Source organism: Enoplosus armatus, chromosome 2 (assembly GCF_043641665.1).
Source record: "Enoplosus armatus isolate fEnoArm2 chromosome 2, fEnoArm2.hap1, whole genome shotgun sequence".
Lineage (NCBI taxonomy): Eukaryota > Metazoa > Chordata > Actinopteri > Centrarchiformes > Enoplosidae > Enoplosus > Enoplosus armatus.
Genome location: NC_092181.1, coordinates 5953871 through 5971286, shown reverse-complemented (window position 1 = coordinate 5971286; position 17416 = coordinate 5953871). Strand labels below are relative to the sequence as shown.

Genomic DNA, 17416 nt, shown 5'->3' with positions numbered 1-17416 from the left:
GTGGCCACCATCAATATTTTCTGAACTCTACCCCGGAAGCGCTACGACATGGCATAGTAAAAGTGTGTGAGTGTGTGTGTGGGGGGGGGGGCATTTCTATTAATTTGACTTGTCTAAATATATTGTGAAATGGATGCTATGTTAGTCTACTTGTGTTTATTTGTTATAACCCAGATATCTGTTGGAACTGTGCCCGCAGAGCATTTTTAGTAGAATGTACTGAAAATAAGCTTTTACTTTGAAATCCTGCTGCAGAGCGAGTTTCTGATGCCTTAAAGCGCTCCGTGTGAGCTCGTAATTTGGGGCTTCAAAGTTGTAAATATTGTCAGCAAGTACCTGCAGTATTTTTGAGGAATTCTGAAATATAAATGCGTATCACGCATTCATGTACTTTTGTTGGTGTTTGTACTGAGAATTGTGCATATTTATTAGAAACGAAATTTCCCAACACAATTACGCAACACAACAAGTTTAGAAATTATATATAACATTCTAGTCATTTCAGGAGTAAAGGTAATTTATTCAAAACCTAAAAAAGAAGAATAACATTATTAGTAGAAAAAGAAGAGTCTCGGAAATACTGAGGCGAAATGCCTCTACTAGTTCTGTTAAATGCTCTTGTTTCCAATTATTTGTTACAACTGTCCGGCACGTGAAGGCACCATTCACGCTCTCCCTCTGCGCGAAATGCGCATGCCTATTTGTAGAGACTCGCTCGCAATCATCAACCGAGCACCGTTATCCGGGCCAAGCTGTCATCTACGTTCTATCTTCTCCAGCAGACAACCGTGTTTTTCCCAACCGTACACGGCGGGCCCTCGGCGATACTTGCAGCGGGCCAAACGCAGAATATACTTCCTCTGTTTTTTCAAAGCGGAGAAGCAGCTTTTATCGAGAAATTTTCTCTGCAATTACAAGAAGGCGCAAGGTTTGTTTGCTTGTGCTCATTCAGTCTCTCCAACCCTCCCTGTGCGACATCACTGCTAATTTAGCAAGCTAACCGTTGCATCCACTCATTTCTGTAGTCTTATAAGACGTTTTGCGCCACCCTTTACTTTAACATTAATTTTTGCCGTTTGTGTTTTTTAACGCCATGACATGTTTAATTGGTGGGCTACTTGTATATGCCCGTTAGTTTACTAGCTAAGCTTATGTTATGCTAACGTTTGCTGTTTGTGATGCGCGCGCTGTCCAGCTAGCTAGCTCCAGGAGCAGGTGCTGCAGCCAGAGCCGTTCTTCTAAAAGAGTTTGGACATTGCCGTGTTCGATGGCAGCCATATTAGCTCCACAACTGTGTCCTATGACCTTTCCTCTGTAGTTCCTAGATCTGGTCAGTAATAAGCTTCTCTTACATAGTATTAAAAATAAAATAAGAGCTTGTTAGCACTGTTTAACGTCAACTAGAGGCTGGTAAGGGACATTACCCCAGTACAGTGGAATATTACTGATGGATAGGAGGACTTATTACTCTTTAATACGAAATAGAATTAGCTGTGGTAGCTGACATCCAGACAGAATAGCTAGTTGATTTTGTCTAATAAGTTGGGGAATGACCCGTTTGGTACACATAATCCTTCGCCTACACTAGTCTGGTAATGATGAGCTTGTTTTAACGGATGTGGGGTTGAGGTGGCATATCACAGACAGTGGCAACTGTTTAGAAATACCTGGTTATACTGTGGCCACAATTGCATTCATTCTCCAAAGTGGGACGTTCCCTATATTACTGTTGGATTGACAGCAGGAAACCTACTTGCTTGTTATGTCTGAATGCTGGGAGTGTATGAGCTCCACATTTCAGTTGTTAAATTTTGTCTGTGTTTTGTCAGCACGCATGGCTGATCTGTGATATCTGTTTCACAAGGGAATAGCCTAAAGCTGATTCACAAAAAGGCCAAAATTGGAATAATTATGTCAGAGAGCAACACTGAATTTTTACACCGGTTGATCTAAAATTCATCTCTGCCCCCTCCATAGAGATTTAACCATTGACTCAGTTCGCTATCCCTGACATACATTGCAGACATGTCATGTAGAACAGGAAGACTGTGGGGTAAAGGGTTTCAGCCAATAAAGGGTTTCCCTCAAACTGTTTTACTGTTGAGCTTGTCATGATGTGTGCACTGCAAAAGCCATGCCCACTTCTGTGAAGTGAAAGTAAAGGTAGATGACCCTCTTCATGTTTTAAGCAGCTGAAATTTCCTTCAAGTACTATGCCTCTTCAGCTGTTAGGTCTTTTATGGATACAAATAAAAGTCAAAGACTAAGAACTGGCTGACTGTTCAGTCTTGATTCTCAATGTCACTCATTGGGAACCACGCCTGACTCATTCCTGTTAAAGTCAAGAAGCCAATTCATTGAGGGCTCCCAACAAATGCTGCACTGTTATGAATGTGACCACTTAATATCTTGGTCAGATTCTGTGCAGCAAAAAGCAACAGCTCAAAAGAATATTTGCATCAAGTGTTCCTACCTCTGAGATACTCTTGTGTTGATTTCAACAACTGCATTGCATTTCTTACAAACTGTCGCGTTGCTTGCATTCAGACCCAAGATGCAAATAAATGAGCAGCGTCTTGATGCTTTTCAAGACAAGATAGCCCTTAATAGTGCTCCCCGTTCATCATCTCTCTCATGTTTATCAGAATCCTTCTGATCCTCCTGCGCTCTGATGTTAGCAGATAGAACAACAGCAGTATGGGAATTAAAGTTAATTAGGAATTAATGAAAGCGTGCTGCTTTGTTGTCTGCTGTGATGCTTTTCAATTCCTGCTGCTCACAACAAGAGTGAGCAGGTGTGGCCCGATCAATAGGAGGTCATTGAAGCTATTGTTCAGTGTAACATATCTCTGAATTGTACCATTATTCAGCAGGGTGTCTTTTAAGGTTTGAAATGCATATTAGGACACACACAAAAATTCTAATCTGATCTTTGCTGCTACAAATTAGGACTACAGTAGTAAGGATGTTTGGGGAAAGAGAACATATTGTAAACCCAAAGAGGCTACAGATTTGAAAGCACAGATGTTTCTGGCGTCTGCGTAGAAGGGGTCTGTCTTTATGATTTATCTGCTGGGAATGCATTACATCGGAGAGGGGCAGAGTTAAAGGTTTTTTAAAGAAATAGTGCGACAAATCTGAGATAAGGATGTGATCTGAGGACACAGGCCCCCACATCAAGCAGCACTGTGTACTAATGTGACCTCAATCTCTTTTGTTTTTTCTCTAACCCTCACCCTCTCATCCCTCCTTCCTTTTACGCACTTGTGTTTTCTATTTATATCATTGACACCCTCCCTGCTGCTCACACACACACACACTCGCTCTCCATAAATAACATCTATCTCACTCACACCTCCTCTTCCCATCCCCCTCCCTCATCCTCCCATACCACGCCCTCCTCACTCTGCTGCTCCCACCATGCTCATCTCTGTCGCCCTTATCTCACACTATGTTCATCACCCCCCTCCCTATTTTTACCCTCTACAGATGAAGTTGGACAGGGGTTGGATGTGGTGCGTGCTGCTCCTGTCCGCCCTGGCTGTGGCAGCTGTGGCGGCACAGGAGAACCAGTTGGAGGTTGATGTTTCAGACATCGATGAAGATGTGGGCTTGGACGAGGACGAATTGAAGGTTCTGATGGCAGAAGAGGAGGAAGAGGAGGAGGAGGAGGAGGAGGCGACGGTGATGGATGAAGACCACTCTGATGAGACAGACACAGCGAGTGGGAAGGCTGGAACGGATGCAAACGTCTCCTTCCAGGTCAGGAATGGGTCGTAGGTCAAGTAAAGGGCATATATATATGGCACATATGAAGTATATCAAAGCTAGTAAAATTTAATTTAAAACTCTGGATTAACATAAAATGGCCTGTATATCAACTTATAATTTATGGCTTTTGTTACCCAGGTAACATATAAGACTCCTGTTCCCACTGGAGATGTCTACTTTGCAGAGACGTTTGATGATGGATCACTGGACAGGTATAGACTGAGAAATTTACTAGTCCTGCTGAAAATACAGCGTAAATATTTGATGCATGTTAGGATACATGAGCCTCTGACCAGGATAGACTTACACCGTCAGTGGTTGTAGTGTGTTTGTGCGTGTGCTCACCTTGTCTTGTGTGGAAGCTAAGAGTTTTGAGATGTTGCCCTCCACAGATGGCAGCTGTCAAAGACAGTGAAGGGGGATGCAGATGATGACATCGCCAAATATGACGGTTTGTTGCTTTTCCCCCGTTTTGCTAATCCAGATGTGTTCATATGAGAGCTTGTACAGAGACACAACTTGCTGTTTTTATCTTTACCCCTCACAGACCCTCTTTTCTCATGTATGATGCAAATAAGAAAGATATTTACAACCATGGGTCTTATTTTTATAGTTTTGGCCACCTTCCCTATTAGTTATGATACCACTTCACTTGGCAGTGTAATTTCTGAGATGTGAGGTAACAAAGCCTCAGCTGGAGACACTAAAACAGTGTTTGCAACGTTCTGTTGACAACACTAAAGCAGAGACCCTGCAACCACACGCCCCAGCAATGAAGCTGTTATTATCGTGATATTATCATAACCCATAACAATGATCACCATGAAAAAAAACCCAGGTTGTTGAATGTCCGCCCCTCTCCTCTCCGGCTGTAGGGAAGTGGGCTGTGGAGCAGCTGAAGGAGAACAAAGTTCCAGGAGACCAGGGTCTGGTGCTCAAGTCCCGGGCCAAGCACCACGCCATCGCCGCAATGCTGGACAGACCCTTTGTCTTCCAGGACGATCCTCTGGTCTTACAGTGAGTTCAACATACACACACACAGTCTAATTTTTGTTCATGCAAGTAGACCCTTTCCTTCCGCTACAGTGGTTGGTGGAGTGAGTGACTAAACTCTGTTATTTGCATTTTACAATTAACAAAAGATTATAGATTCATGTGGCGTGTGACTTGTTTCATTGTTTTGTTGTGTCCTGGTTGCAGGTACGAGGTGAATTTCCAGGATGGTATCGACTGTGGTGGAGCGTACATCAAACTGCTTTCAGACACTGACGATCTCAATCTGGTAGGTTAACATGTTGGCATTCTACCTTACTTCATTCATAATGTGTAACGTTTTGATTTGAAACAGCACATATAGGCCACTTGATGGGCACTTGATCTTATTCTGGACCACTATATATGTTATCTTTGTTAGTATTGGTGGAAACAGAATCCAAACCCAGAGCCTTCCTCCTCTGTCTCGTGTATGTGTGGTAGAACTGTGTGAAGGTTGTCTGGATTTAAACTTAATACACTCACTCTAGTGTAAATTAAACTCTTGTTTCTTCTGCACTGCAGGAGCAATTCCAGGACCGTACACCCTACACCATCATGTTTGGACCAGACAAGTGTGGCGAGGACTACAAGCTGCACTTCATCTTCCGCCACCAGAATCCTCTGAACAAAGACCTGGAGGAGAAGCATGCCAAGAGGGCCGACGTCGACCTCAAGAAGTTCTACACTGACAAGAAGACTCACCTCTACACTTTGAGTACGGAGACAATTAAAATTAAGATCTCCTTAATGCCATTACTGAAGCATAATAACTTCAGTTGTACGTGTACCTGCAGAAAGATTCCTGTGCATTTTTAAAGTGTGCATTTCTCATTTTGCTCGCACATTCATTCAGCATGTTTCCCTGTTGTCAGTCCTGAACCCAGACAACAGCTACGAGATGCTGATCGACCAGTCCAGCGTGAGCCGCGGAAGCCTGCTGCACGACGTGGTGCCTCCAGTCAACCCAGCCAAAGAGATAGATGACCCAAATGACTCCAAGCCAGAGGACTGGGACGAGAGGGCCAAGATTCCTGACCCTGAGGCTGTCAAGCCCGATGACTGGTGACTATAACCCCAATGCTAGTAGAGAGGACAGATTTGTTGCAGACTGGACATGTTTAAACATTAGGGCCTCGGCCATTAATAACAAACGTGTGTATGTGTGTGTGTGTGTGTGTGTGTGTGTGTGTGTGTGTGTGTGTGTGTGTGTGTGTCAGGGATGAAGATGCTCCAGCAAAGATTGAGGACCCTGATGCTCTGAAGCCAGAGGGATGGCTGGACGACGAACCAGAGTTTGTCCCCGACCCTAACGCTGAGAAACCAGAAGACTGGTAGATAAACACATTCTCTGCAGTTCCACCCAAACGAACCCATAACCAGCAGCATCTGAATTATGTTCCAGTATTTCCACTCAGGAAAGGACCCAGCCTGACAGCTCTCCTCTGTGTGCAGGGACGAGGAGATGGATGGAGAGTGGGAAGCCCCTCAGATTCCTAACCCGGCCTGCGAGACGGCTCCTGGCTGTGGGGAGTGGAAGCGTCCCAAGATCAACAACCCTCAGTACAAGGGCAAGTGGAAAGCCCCTCTGGTGGACAACCCCAACTATCAGGTAACTGTAACTAAACCAGGTACCATCAGGCCTATTTTACTACATGGGCCAGAAAAATCAAACTTACACACTGATATCTGATCCGTCCTACTCTCATATTTACTGTTCCTCGTTTTATTTTTGAAGATGATGTGCACACTACAGCACAGAAACAGTTAACACTGTGTTACATGCAGCACCTCTAACCTGCCCTGTTGGAGAGGCTGATGTTTGTATATCGGCCAGTAATATACACATAATTATATATTTGAGCTGGAACCAAACTAGTTTGCGTTTCATGTTCTATTCTGTTCTCAATAGCTCAATCTTCACTAATGATGAATTTATCTTTAGAGCTGTATGTTTGTGCACCAGCTGAAACCATCTTGTGATTTCTTCCTTCTAATTTATTTTGTCCTCCATGTCCTTCGTCTTCTCCCAAGGGTGTCTGGAAGCCACGTAAGACCGATAACCCAGACTTTTTTGAGGACCTGCAGCCGTTCAGGATGACGCCTTTCAAGGCTGTGGGCTTGGAGTTGTGGTCCATGACCTCGGATATCTACTTTGACAACTTCATTATCACCTCTCACAAGGAGGTGGCCGACCGCTGGGCCTCTGACAGCTGGGGGCTGAAGAAGCTGGTGGCCAGCGCTAACGAGGTCAGTGTGGCGTTTTGTAAGGGCAACAGGAACACAGAGCAGCACCCTGACAGGCACTTACACTGTCACCATGTGCATATAGTTTACATGCACAAATGCTCACTGTTTGCTCTTTGCTCTCTGGTCCCTTGTCTTTCCTCACCAGCCGGGGATTTTTGCTCAGCTGATGATGGCAGCAGAGGAACGACCGTGGCTCTGGGTGATCTACATACTGACAGTGGGCCTGCCTGTAGGACTGGCTGTGCTGTTCTGCTGGCCAAAGGTACTGTGCACCCAACGAGTCATTTATTTATTGTATGTTTTTCGGATTTATGCAGAACCACAGCAGACAACTCTCTAAACCTGACTTTGGTCCCGTCTCCTATTTGTGTCCTAGAAATCAGACGACGACTACGTGTACAAGAAGGTGGATCTTCCCCGGGCTGATGTAGAAGAAGAGGAGGAGGATGAAGAAGAGGAGGAGGCAGCAGCAGATGAGGAAGACAAAGCAGCTGCAGAAGGAGCACCAGCTGCAGGTTAGGGTGCTGTATTCACCAGACTTTTACTGCTACATTGTTCTAGTATTTCATTTGTCCTCACGGACATCACCTTTACTCTCCCTATCTCTCAAGCAACAGAAGACGCTGCGGACGAGGACGAGGAGGAAGCCAATGCGGGAGGTGACAATCTAGAGGGTGATGATGATGAGGAGGAAGAGGAGGAGGAGGAAGAGGAGGAGGAGGAGGAGGAAGAGGAAGAGGAGGAGGAGGAGGGAGAAGAGGAAAGCAAAGCTCCTGAGAGAACATTAGAAGATGAGGTTGGTGTTACTCGTACCTGCTCATCTACCTTGATCTTTTAAAGGTTCCACGGTATCCAACATAATCTGGCACAGGATAATAACAGTGTTATGTATGATGTTTTTAATTGTTAATAGAATTAATGAAATTCATTTTATTCAAATGGAATTTTTGAAGACTCAAATCCAGGCACTGATTCTCCGTTTAGTTCCCTCAGTAACAAAATGTATTGCTAATACAAAACTCAATCTGTCAGAGCCGGTCTGTTGGTGTGAATTGGCAGCCACTCTAGTTTTAACACACATGGTGGGGCAGCAGTTTTCCTCATGCTGATGTCTCATGTTTTCAGATTCCACAACAAAACAAAGGTGCGCTGTTGTGACACAAGAAATTTGACGTACTATTGAGCTCATGTAGGACGAACTGGTCCGGTCCATAATCACCTCATTAGTTTAATGAATTTACACAATGCACATATTAATGTCTCTAAAAACGGTCTCATGTTTTAACACGAATGTGAAAAATTAATAAACAGAAGATAGTGAAAAGAATTGCTTAATGTTTGGAAAATCACCCAGTGGCAATTGTTTTCATTTTCAGTGATTTCCCCTGTAAGAATAATCCTGTATTTCATTCTACTTAAATATTTAATTTGTCTTGATAGAAATGACCTGATTATCCGTTACATTTTGTTTTGTTTTGGGTTTTTTTACATTCACAATCTGTCCCGCAGCCGAAGGAGGGAGGAGACGTTGCCGAAGAGAGCCACAAACAAGCTGTGAGGAAGAGGAGGGTACGGAAAGACTGAAGAGGTGAACCCCACGCCTACTGTCTCCTTTCTCCCCCGATGCGGAGGAGGTGGAAGGGCCGTCTCTGCTGCTGCTGCTCCGCCCCTCTACGAGTGGAGCAGCATGCATTTCCTCCAAACCACCTGGTAGCCCGCAGTCACCCCGGCTGCCCCATCCACGTCTCCTCCATCCCTCAGCTACACCCACCGCAGGTCCGCAGCCTCCCAGAACACATCCTGTATCATCCCTCATCTCTTCTCTCCCTTTTGTCTGCTCGTGAATTGTCAGATGAATCTCCTGGAGATTTTGTGCGTTTATCAGTTTTCCATCCTGAGCTTCCACGCTTCCTTCATCCTTCTTCTCTCCTCGAAAGCCGTTGCTGTCAAATTGCCCGTCGGCCTAAAAGAAGCCCTGCCTCTTCCACCTCTGTTCCTGCTGTCAGTCTTCTCTCTGAATATTTGCCATCATAGATCTGCCAGTGTGTCTCCTCTGAGAGCGAAGGCAGCAGAGAGCGTCTGCACTGCCGTCGACTCCAGTACCATTTTACAGCATATCATAGGGGCTACATCTCAGCAGTTAGACTTCATTCTCTTGTCCTTTTGTTTTAAAGAACATGTTCGAGGACACAGTTTGACAAAGTTCCTCCCTTGTTTGAAATTGTTGGGGTTTCGAGAACAGGCCAGGAGGAGAGGATTCCGGGCTGCGAGGAAATGCTGTTAGAGATGTTCCTGCGGTGTTAGGACATTTCAGCTGACAAGTCGCCTCAGCTTAGGTTTAAAAGTTTACCTCTTTAAAAAAATGGATGTTCTTGTTTAGATTTTAGGTAGTTTGTAAGGAGCATCAGTTACTTTTATGTGTTTTTTACTAAGTTATAGCAATTTAAGAATGAAGGATTAGCACTGATAACCCTATTTATTTGTTTGATTTAAAATGTTATGCCAGTATGAATAAAGATGTAATAATGCAGTGTTTTCAGTGACTTGAGGCAGTTTTCTTAAATGCAATAAGCCACTGGTTTGCTTAGTCTGAGCCTAGGTCTGTTCGAAATGCTTTACCTTAGTAAAGTTTATGATCAAAACACTGACTTTGTCAGCACTTGCAGCAGAAATAGGTCATTCTGAATGTCAGTAAGACAGACTAATCGTGTGGGTTTCTGCTGCAAACAGCTGGATAATGAAAACGTCGCGGTCAGTACACAGCAGTGCTTTCCCAGAACATCTAGACTAGCTGGAGTTCACATCCTAGATTGTTGCCTTGGAAAGATGTGGAAAGCTTATTTATTTGTTTTATATTGTTTCAAGATTTTGTAGTTCATGGTCTTGCCAGATGCTGGCAGATATCCCTGTTTACATTCGTTTGCAAATTGTACATTGCTCTTGAAAATAAAACTATTTAATATGAAAGAACTTTTGCTAAAAGTCTGATCAAATGAGGCACATTATTTCCTTTGTTTTGGAGCTATTGATTTCTTTTCTCTTTGGTTGTGTAGGTGACAAAAGACACAGAGAAAGGAGTGGTCTTAGGTTTTTATTACAACAAAAATGTTTAAAGGCGAAGGTGCAGGGTGTCTACACACAAGACAGTTGGTACCAGGGTGTGTGTAGGTAGGGCACATTCAGCATGCCAGAAAGAAATGAATGAAATACTACTGTACAACTGTTAAATATCAAAATAACATTAAAAAGAAATTACAGCATATACAGTTTATAGCCTCCTGTGATAGTACCAATTCCTTCCTTCTCAAACACCACGTCACCTGATGTTTACACACCAATTACTGCTTTCCAGACATTACTGAACTGGATACTTCAGTTTAAAAGGGGATACAAATGTGTTCAGATTACATTACTTTTCATCTCCTCCTTAATCCTTTGTTTCTTTCCATCTGTCTTGGAGGACACGCCCTCCGTTCTGCTGTACACATGAGCAGGACATGAGCACATTTACGGTCAAACCCATCCTCTAGCAGCTGATGGATTCCAGGCCTGGCTGAATGGATCAATAGCACTCAAGGCCTCTTTACTGCTTTAGGTCCTGCCGTTAAAGCGGAAAGCATCTCTTTCTCCCCTCCTCATCAACCTGTCTCATTTCTTTTCTCATGTCATTTGGTCCGTTCAGCCCCCCCACCCCCAATGGACGTTACTGGAAAAGGACACAAAATGTAATAATGCAGGGTTTGTATCTGACAGAGCCCTGCTGCATTTCCTTTGTCACTCTTGTGTTACACTTTGGGCCACAACACTCATTTATGACATGATCAATTGAACGGCTTACAAATACTTTTAAGCACAGAGAGAAAATCTTGCCATTGTGATTTTAAAAATCAACCACTGGCAATAAAAACATCACTGATGTTAGTTAAAACCTACACTTTTATGAAGTGCTCATTTTTTTAGTTTCACTGTGCTTTATGCATCTAGTATCCACCTCCTACTGTTAAAAGGCTCGCAGTAATTCAGTGATTATTGAATTAAAGACATTTCATTAGATATAATGTCAAACAGAAAGAAACTTACTCAGGAGGTGTATTACTCGTACATGCGATCTAAATACATTTTTCATTCTCAGTAATACTGTTCAGTTTGCCAGCTTTTAAATAGAGGAATACAGACAAGATGACATCCAAGGCCAACCAAAAGCTCAGATCCAGCTGACGTAGAAAATACTTTACAAAATAAATAATTGAAAATGGAGGTTCATGGTCAAACAGTATTTGTAATATTTATGGTTTGAGACGGGAACACGGTGTCAGAAAGTTGGGAAAACCACAGAAAGTCAGAATTGTTCTCAAACAGAAAGCAAAGTAGGTAAAACAGCAGCTATTTAGAATTATTTTACAGATACTACTTTGACAGGGAGCGCTGAGAAGAAACTCAAGGTACAAATGACCCTTAACCACTTACAAATTCTGGTTCTGTTTTGTGTCAGTGATTAAAGGGTGATGTCTACCTCGTCTGTAGTGTGGAGAGGGCGCTGCTGTAAAACAGACCTGGGACAGACTAACATTAAACTGATCTATCTCTGAGCCAGCGGGGCGGGTGACAGAGTCACTTTATGTTCTTTGATGATTAAATTGTTAGTTTTGACTCTTTAATGGTTACAGGAAACACCCAGGTCCGCTGAGAAAACAAACCCCTCTCTATGTCTCCATGGTGGGTTTCCTCTCCCAGCTGCCGGCCCGGGACTTCAGGGTTTACCCCCGAAGGGTACCTCACTTCCGTTTGCTCTTGGTGTCGGTGGTCTGGAAGACGCTGGAGGCCGACATGAGGTTCTCGATGTACTGACCGAGGACCTGGTTCTCAGACTTTAACTTCAGGTTCTCCTCCTTGACTGCGTCGACCCGTGCTGACAAGTCTGGAACAAAAATAAAGAACGGGTTCATCACAGCCGAATAGATCCAGTGATATCCACCTACCCTGTCTCAGATTTAATCTACACAGTGAATAGCCACTAATACAATTTCTTCTGATTTCTCTTTCTGCTCACACCACTACATGTTACTGAGAAAATTATATTACATTATTAAGAAAGAGTGAGTCCAAACAGTTTAAAAAGGTACCATGTGGAGTTTTTGACCACTAATAGTGTTATTGAGCATTGCTTTGACAGGTCCCCATTTTGTGGATGCACAAACATATGCTATTCCACTGACTGACAGAATGTAAACACAACTTTCTTTGCGCAGAGACACAAAGCTATAAGCCAGCAAAGAACATGACACCTAGCAATCAAACCGGTGTAGGGCTGGGTAATTGATCGGTTTCATTTCATTCATTCCTATTTTTGTTTTTGCAAGACATGTAAAATGTTCACGTCTACTTAACACAAGGCACAAAACTGAATTCGCTTTTTTTTTTTCCTGATCAAAAAGACATCTGAGATTGTTCAGGTTCCCAACTGTCACCACTTCTTTTGGGAAAAATCGTGTGTGTCTGTGTGTGCCGTTTGTGAATGTGGAGAAGAGACGGACAGAGAGCGTAAGAGGTAGAGCGAGTGCATTAACACAGGACTGTATGAAGACAGCAGAGTGGCTGAGATGAGGAAATGCAGAGAGAGAAGAGCAGCAGCAGCAAAGGGAGAAGCACCCAGTGTTTTAAAACTTCATGCTCAACAAGCATTAAAGACGCATATGTATGACAACACCTGAGTGTCCGGGGTCTTCCTTAATCTGGTTTGTATTAGAGAGCAAGACAAGGACTTATACACAAGGAGTGAGAAGGCTTTAGGTTATATTTAAGTTTTTCTGGACTGCTGTTGTTGACTTTACCAAACAAGGGGGCAATTTCCCCACCCTGGAGAACACACAGTAAATATAAAGTTGTGTGAGTGATAAGTGCGTGTTACCTTCCAGTGTGTGCTGAAGTTCCAAAACTTGATTTATTAACCTCGTCTTCTCCTCCATCTCCACCTGGTTCTCCATGTCTCCTGAAGTGGACACAAACACGGACGCTGTTCACATACATTTACAACACATTATCTCATTATTGTTACATGACGCAGCCCTCAGACATGAATCATTTCATGAAGCTGTACCGTCTATGTCGCAGTTCATGATGAAAAGCTCGTTCTCCTGTTTAGAATACAGGGCTGCAGATCCACTGTCCGCTGTAACAGAAAAGAAACAGACACTGTGAGCTCCATGAAGAAGTCATACTACTGATAATACAATGCTATAACGGGACCATTTCAAAAGACAGCAGAAATTATAAATAACAGCAAATAAGGAGGATTCCCCTGGAAACTGTTTAGTCGAGGTGGGAAGCCAAGCAGATCCTGACACATCTTGTGATCAAATAAGTTATACCAGTGGTTCCCAACCTTTTCAGCTTGTGACTTCACAGGCAGAATCTGCGTACTGGTTGTAACAAGTTGAACCAAAGAGTGGCTTTTTTTCCTTGTTTTACTGAATAATTATTCATTGTAAAATTGTCTAGTAATTTGCAAGGCAAAGTCTGAAATATTAAATATAACCTGGAATATTTTCTGCCCTATCTTCTTAATCATCTAGTTACCCCTCAGATTTATCTTGAGACCCTTTGTGGGGGTCCCGACCCCCAGGTTGGGAACCACCAAAGTATTTCATGTTAGGAGAGGTGGCTCACCTCTGCGATGACAACACAGGGGGAACCCTGGGCATGATAGTGAAGGATATAACGGAATCTGGTGTTAATAAAAGTCTACAAATGATCACTGCAGGGCACCACTGTGAACAGAACCACTAAACTAGCTTGGATTTGCTACACACAATATGTTGCAAAACAGGATTCCTGTGATTCCTGTTTAGTTTAAGGTCAGTCTGACAGCTGTGGAAGCAGAGTTCAGGCATGTTATCCCTGCCTGCTGAGGGTGGCGGCGGCTGGCTGGGCGCAGACACCGCACCCAGGCCCGGGCTGTGAGACGATGCTGACCTGCAAAATGATCATCAAAATGCCGGTTAAGCGCCAAACACTCCTTTAGATGTGGGTAGGCTTCATTGTGTTTGTCTGTCTACTTTCCAAAAATCTCATGTGTAGTCACATTTGCCGCTACAGCCACAAATAAACAAGCGACTTACGCCAAAATAGAGACGATCGTTAGTCAAGTTAACCAAGTCCCCCATTCAGAGCCACAGTTTTGTTATCGGACAGCCTGTTAGCGGTTAGTTAAAGTCCAGCTGCTCCTATTCTGGCCTTTCCTTGCTCATCATTTCGCCTTTCACGTAGATGGGCCATCTTCCGTCTACCATCGCCTTCACTAGCTTGGTTGGCAGCAGGTCAGTCAGATATCCGTAAACAGAGATTGAAGCGACTCCATAACATAGCCCGAAAACGTGTTTGCATCGTTATCAAACGTGCAGATACGTTGTAACATCCAGTATAAAACCGTGGGTTGATCATTGCGGAGGCTGTCATCAACCTTTAGGGCAAAAAATGGCACAAAAAATGCAGAGAATGCGTCCGATAATGGACGCGTTAGCATTCGTTAGCTATGGAAGCTAGATAGCGTTGTGGCTAGCTGCGCCAACGGAGCTGCAACATAAGCTAACTCACCAAGTGCGAAGTTAGTGTCTCGCCAGAAACGACCAAACAAGTCAAGCGTGTAGCTCGTATCACGTTTAGAAGCGACTCTGATAAATATATTTCATAAAGTGCCAACGGACATCGGCCGGAATGCTGCTAACTGTTATAAGCTAGCTGCTGCTGCTAGCTAGCTTAAGCGTTAGAAGGGAATGGAACAGCTGCCTGGGCTTTAGCTACTCAAAACGTTCTGTTACACAAAACAACTCGCGAATATCAGCGTTTCAACTCACCTAGAGCAAGAAATGTCTTCTCCGTGTAGCGGAGTTACCCTTTAAACAGACTACAGACTCTGTGGTGGTGGTGATGAGGAGGAGGATGATGATGATGATAGCTGGCGCTTCACCCATCAACATCGTCATCACGTCACTGTATGTACGTGACTACACCGACCAACAGGGGGAGCAGCTTCTGCACACACACACACACACACACACTTGCTGCAGTCCTAGCAGATGCTCAGGCGTAGCAAATGACATACAAACGCAGAGAGTCATAGCAGCAGTTGGCAATGAAAGCCCGACCAGCAATGTCATCCCCACCAGACCTAAGTGTGCGTGTGTGTGTGTGTTTGGTTTTGTGCATCAAGCTCTCTTTCAGTCCATCTGTCTGTATGCATGCATGCAGTGAACATTAATATATACATGTCTGTCTGTGTGTGTGGTACCCTTGCAGCCTCCGCGCTGCTTCTCTGCTCGCTCTGAGGAGTCCATATGCTGCCGCTTGTTGTTAGCCAAACCAAACCCTGGAGACACTGCTGCTTCAGCCAAGAGCCTTCTATGACCAGTCTACTCTCGCTCCATCTTTTTCTCACACCCTCTTTAGCTTTCTCGCTGTGTGTGTGTGTGTGTGTGTGTTTCCCAAACTCTGCAAGATATCTCTGGCTGAAAGTGCCAAAACTGTCATACCCCCCCCCCCCCAACTACTAATATTTCTAAATATGTACTTTCCAACTCTCTGGCTCTTTCTGAATGATAATTTATCAGTGACAAAGCAGCGAGTGAACACACACACCAAGCTATAATCAATGTCTGCAAAGGAGATTTGTGAGGAGAAAAACTGTTTGAGCACTCAGTCCTCAGTGTAGCCTCCCGGACCCAGACTACATCTCACAAGCTCAGTTTTTGTATTTAAGAAAGCATCCAGTGAGAGTTGTTTGAGCCACAGCCAACCGGAGAGCTGTGGAAAGCACATAACAACAGGAGACGCAGCCTGTCAAAACTCCTAAAGCTCACAAGCAGTTTGACAAAATAATCTTAAGGTCCACTTACTTGCTTTCTCGGGAGCTTTCAACTGCACCTCACGTCTAATGATGAAGTTGCCACCATGACAACTGTCACCAGGGCAATAGTCAGCTAACTCCATCATTTGATGAAGACAGTTGAAAAGCTATGAGAGTTTACTTGGGTAAGTAACTTACAAGTGGGTCAAGTTAGTTAAGATTATTTTACTATTTCTAAGGTCAAGAGTGAATGTTCACACTTAATTGTGAACAGTTATTTAAAGTGACACTATGTAGCTAAAATACAGGCTTCATTGTATTCATGGAATTCAAGATTGGGAAATGTTAAGAAGTCACAACTTCTTACTAACAGTTGTGTGTGTGTGTGTGTGCCCGCGCACACCCATGTCTATTAGATATGCAGTGAATACCAAAAACAAAGCGTTGCAGCTTTGGAGGGAGCCACGCCTCAGTCCTGTCACAGAAAACAACTCTGGTTTAACCAGCTGTGTGTTCCAGCTTTATTGCCCTTTGTTCAGTCACACATTTACAACAACTGCTTTAACTATCTGTCATGTGTCATTTACAACAGAAAACAGGGATATAAGGAAATGAATATATAAGGAAAGTGTCATTAAAAGTGTAGATTCCATATTTACAATGTATCTTTGGCAATTACGCTATATAACAGAGAATTGCACATTTAAAACAATTTAAAAAGAGGGATTTAGAAATGTTGAAAGTCTTGAGAGATCTCATCTAACATGTTAAGAATGGAAGTCACTTTACTACTAGAATATTTTGACTGGTTCCTCAGGTTCAGATAAGAGGGAACTGAACAGCAGTCTGTTTTGTGCACATAAGAAGTGCAAAAAAGGCCAAAACAATTGCTAAACAGTCTCCTGAGGCTTTACCTGTGTCGTCTGCCAGAGAGATGTTTGTGAACGTCCCATCCTCCTCGTCCACCTCTGCCTCCATGGCCCGAACCTCCTTTTCCTCCTCCAGCTTGGTTTCCTTTTAGATTTTACCTCACCGAGTCATTCATTAGTGTGTCCCTCTTTGTTTAAACTTTGCTCTTGTCTCTTCTCTCTTACTCTCTTCTTGTCGTTTGGCCCTACCTCCACGCACACCTGCTGCCTTAATCATTCACATCGTCGCGGTTACCTGCCCTACCTGACCGGCGGCTCAGGTTACAGGGCTGTCATGGGAATGGGTCTCCATGGCGACCACTGGACCACAACATGAGACAGCCTGCCCCAGCAGGAAAACTATCAGGGGTCAAAGTTTAAATCCCGGTCTGCTCACGTGAAAGAGAGCCATAAAGACGTCACGCACAGCAGTGGAGGCACACACCTGGTCACACATTAACCTGAAAAGTAAGAGTGTGTGTTGATGATGAGAGCATGTAAATACAGTCGGATGTTCTGTCTTTTGCCACGATTATTCATGTCAATTTTCACCTAATTAGACAACGCCTCAGCACAGTGTTGACCTAAGATGACAGGAGAGGACATGAATGGG

The 17416-nt window shown here is 43.8% G+C and overlaps 2 protein-coding genes across 4 annotated transcripts; one reads left to right on the top strand and one right to left on the bottom strand.

Annotated features, from left to right (window-relative positions):
• The first annotated feature begins 856 nt into the window (after positions 1-856).
• clgn (calmegin) lies at positions 857-10314 on the top strand. Its single transcript, XM_070916100.1, has 15 exons — positions 857-928; positions 3490-3762; positions 3910-3983; positions 4164-4222; positions 4647-4788; positions 4972-5053; positions 5329-5521; positions 5679-5868; positions 6024-6137; positions 6259-6415; positions 6838-7053; positions 7199-7315; positions 7430-7568; positions 7665-7849; positions 8563-10314. The coding sequence occupies exons 2-15, from the start codon at positions 3490-3492 to the stop codon at positions 8635-8637; spliced, it is 2016 nt and encodes a 671-aa protein (XP_070772201.1). The 5' UTR covers positions 857-928; the 3' UTR covers positions 8638-10314.
• Positions 10131-16873, bottom strand: scoca (short coiled-coil protein a). 3 transcript variants are annotated; one of them, XM_070916111.1, is made up of 4 exons: positions 16810-16873; positions 13151-13222; positions 12962-13042; positions 10131-11971 (listed from the first exon to the last, which is right to left on the bottom strand). In XM_070916111.1, exons 1-4 carry the CDS (start codon positions 16871-16873, stop codon positions 11829-11831), a joined length of 360 nt encoding a protein of 119 aa, XP_070772212.1. In that variant the 3' UTR covers positions 10131-11828. The 3 variants fall into 3 exon arrangements, with proteins under 3 accessions (XP_070772212.1, XP_070772227.1, XP_070772219.1); XM_070916126.1 differs by lacking the exon at positions 16810-16873 and adding an exon at positions 14907-15007; XM_070916118.1 differs by lacking the exon at positions 12962-13042.
• Between the last annotated feature and the right edge of the window lie 543 nt (positions 16874-17416).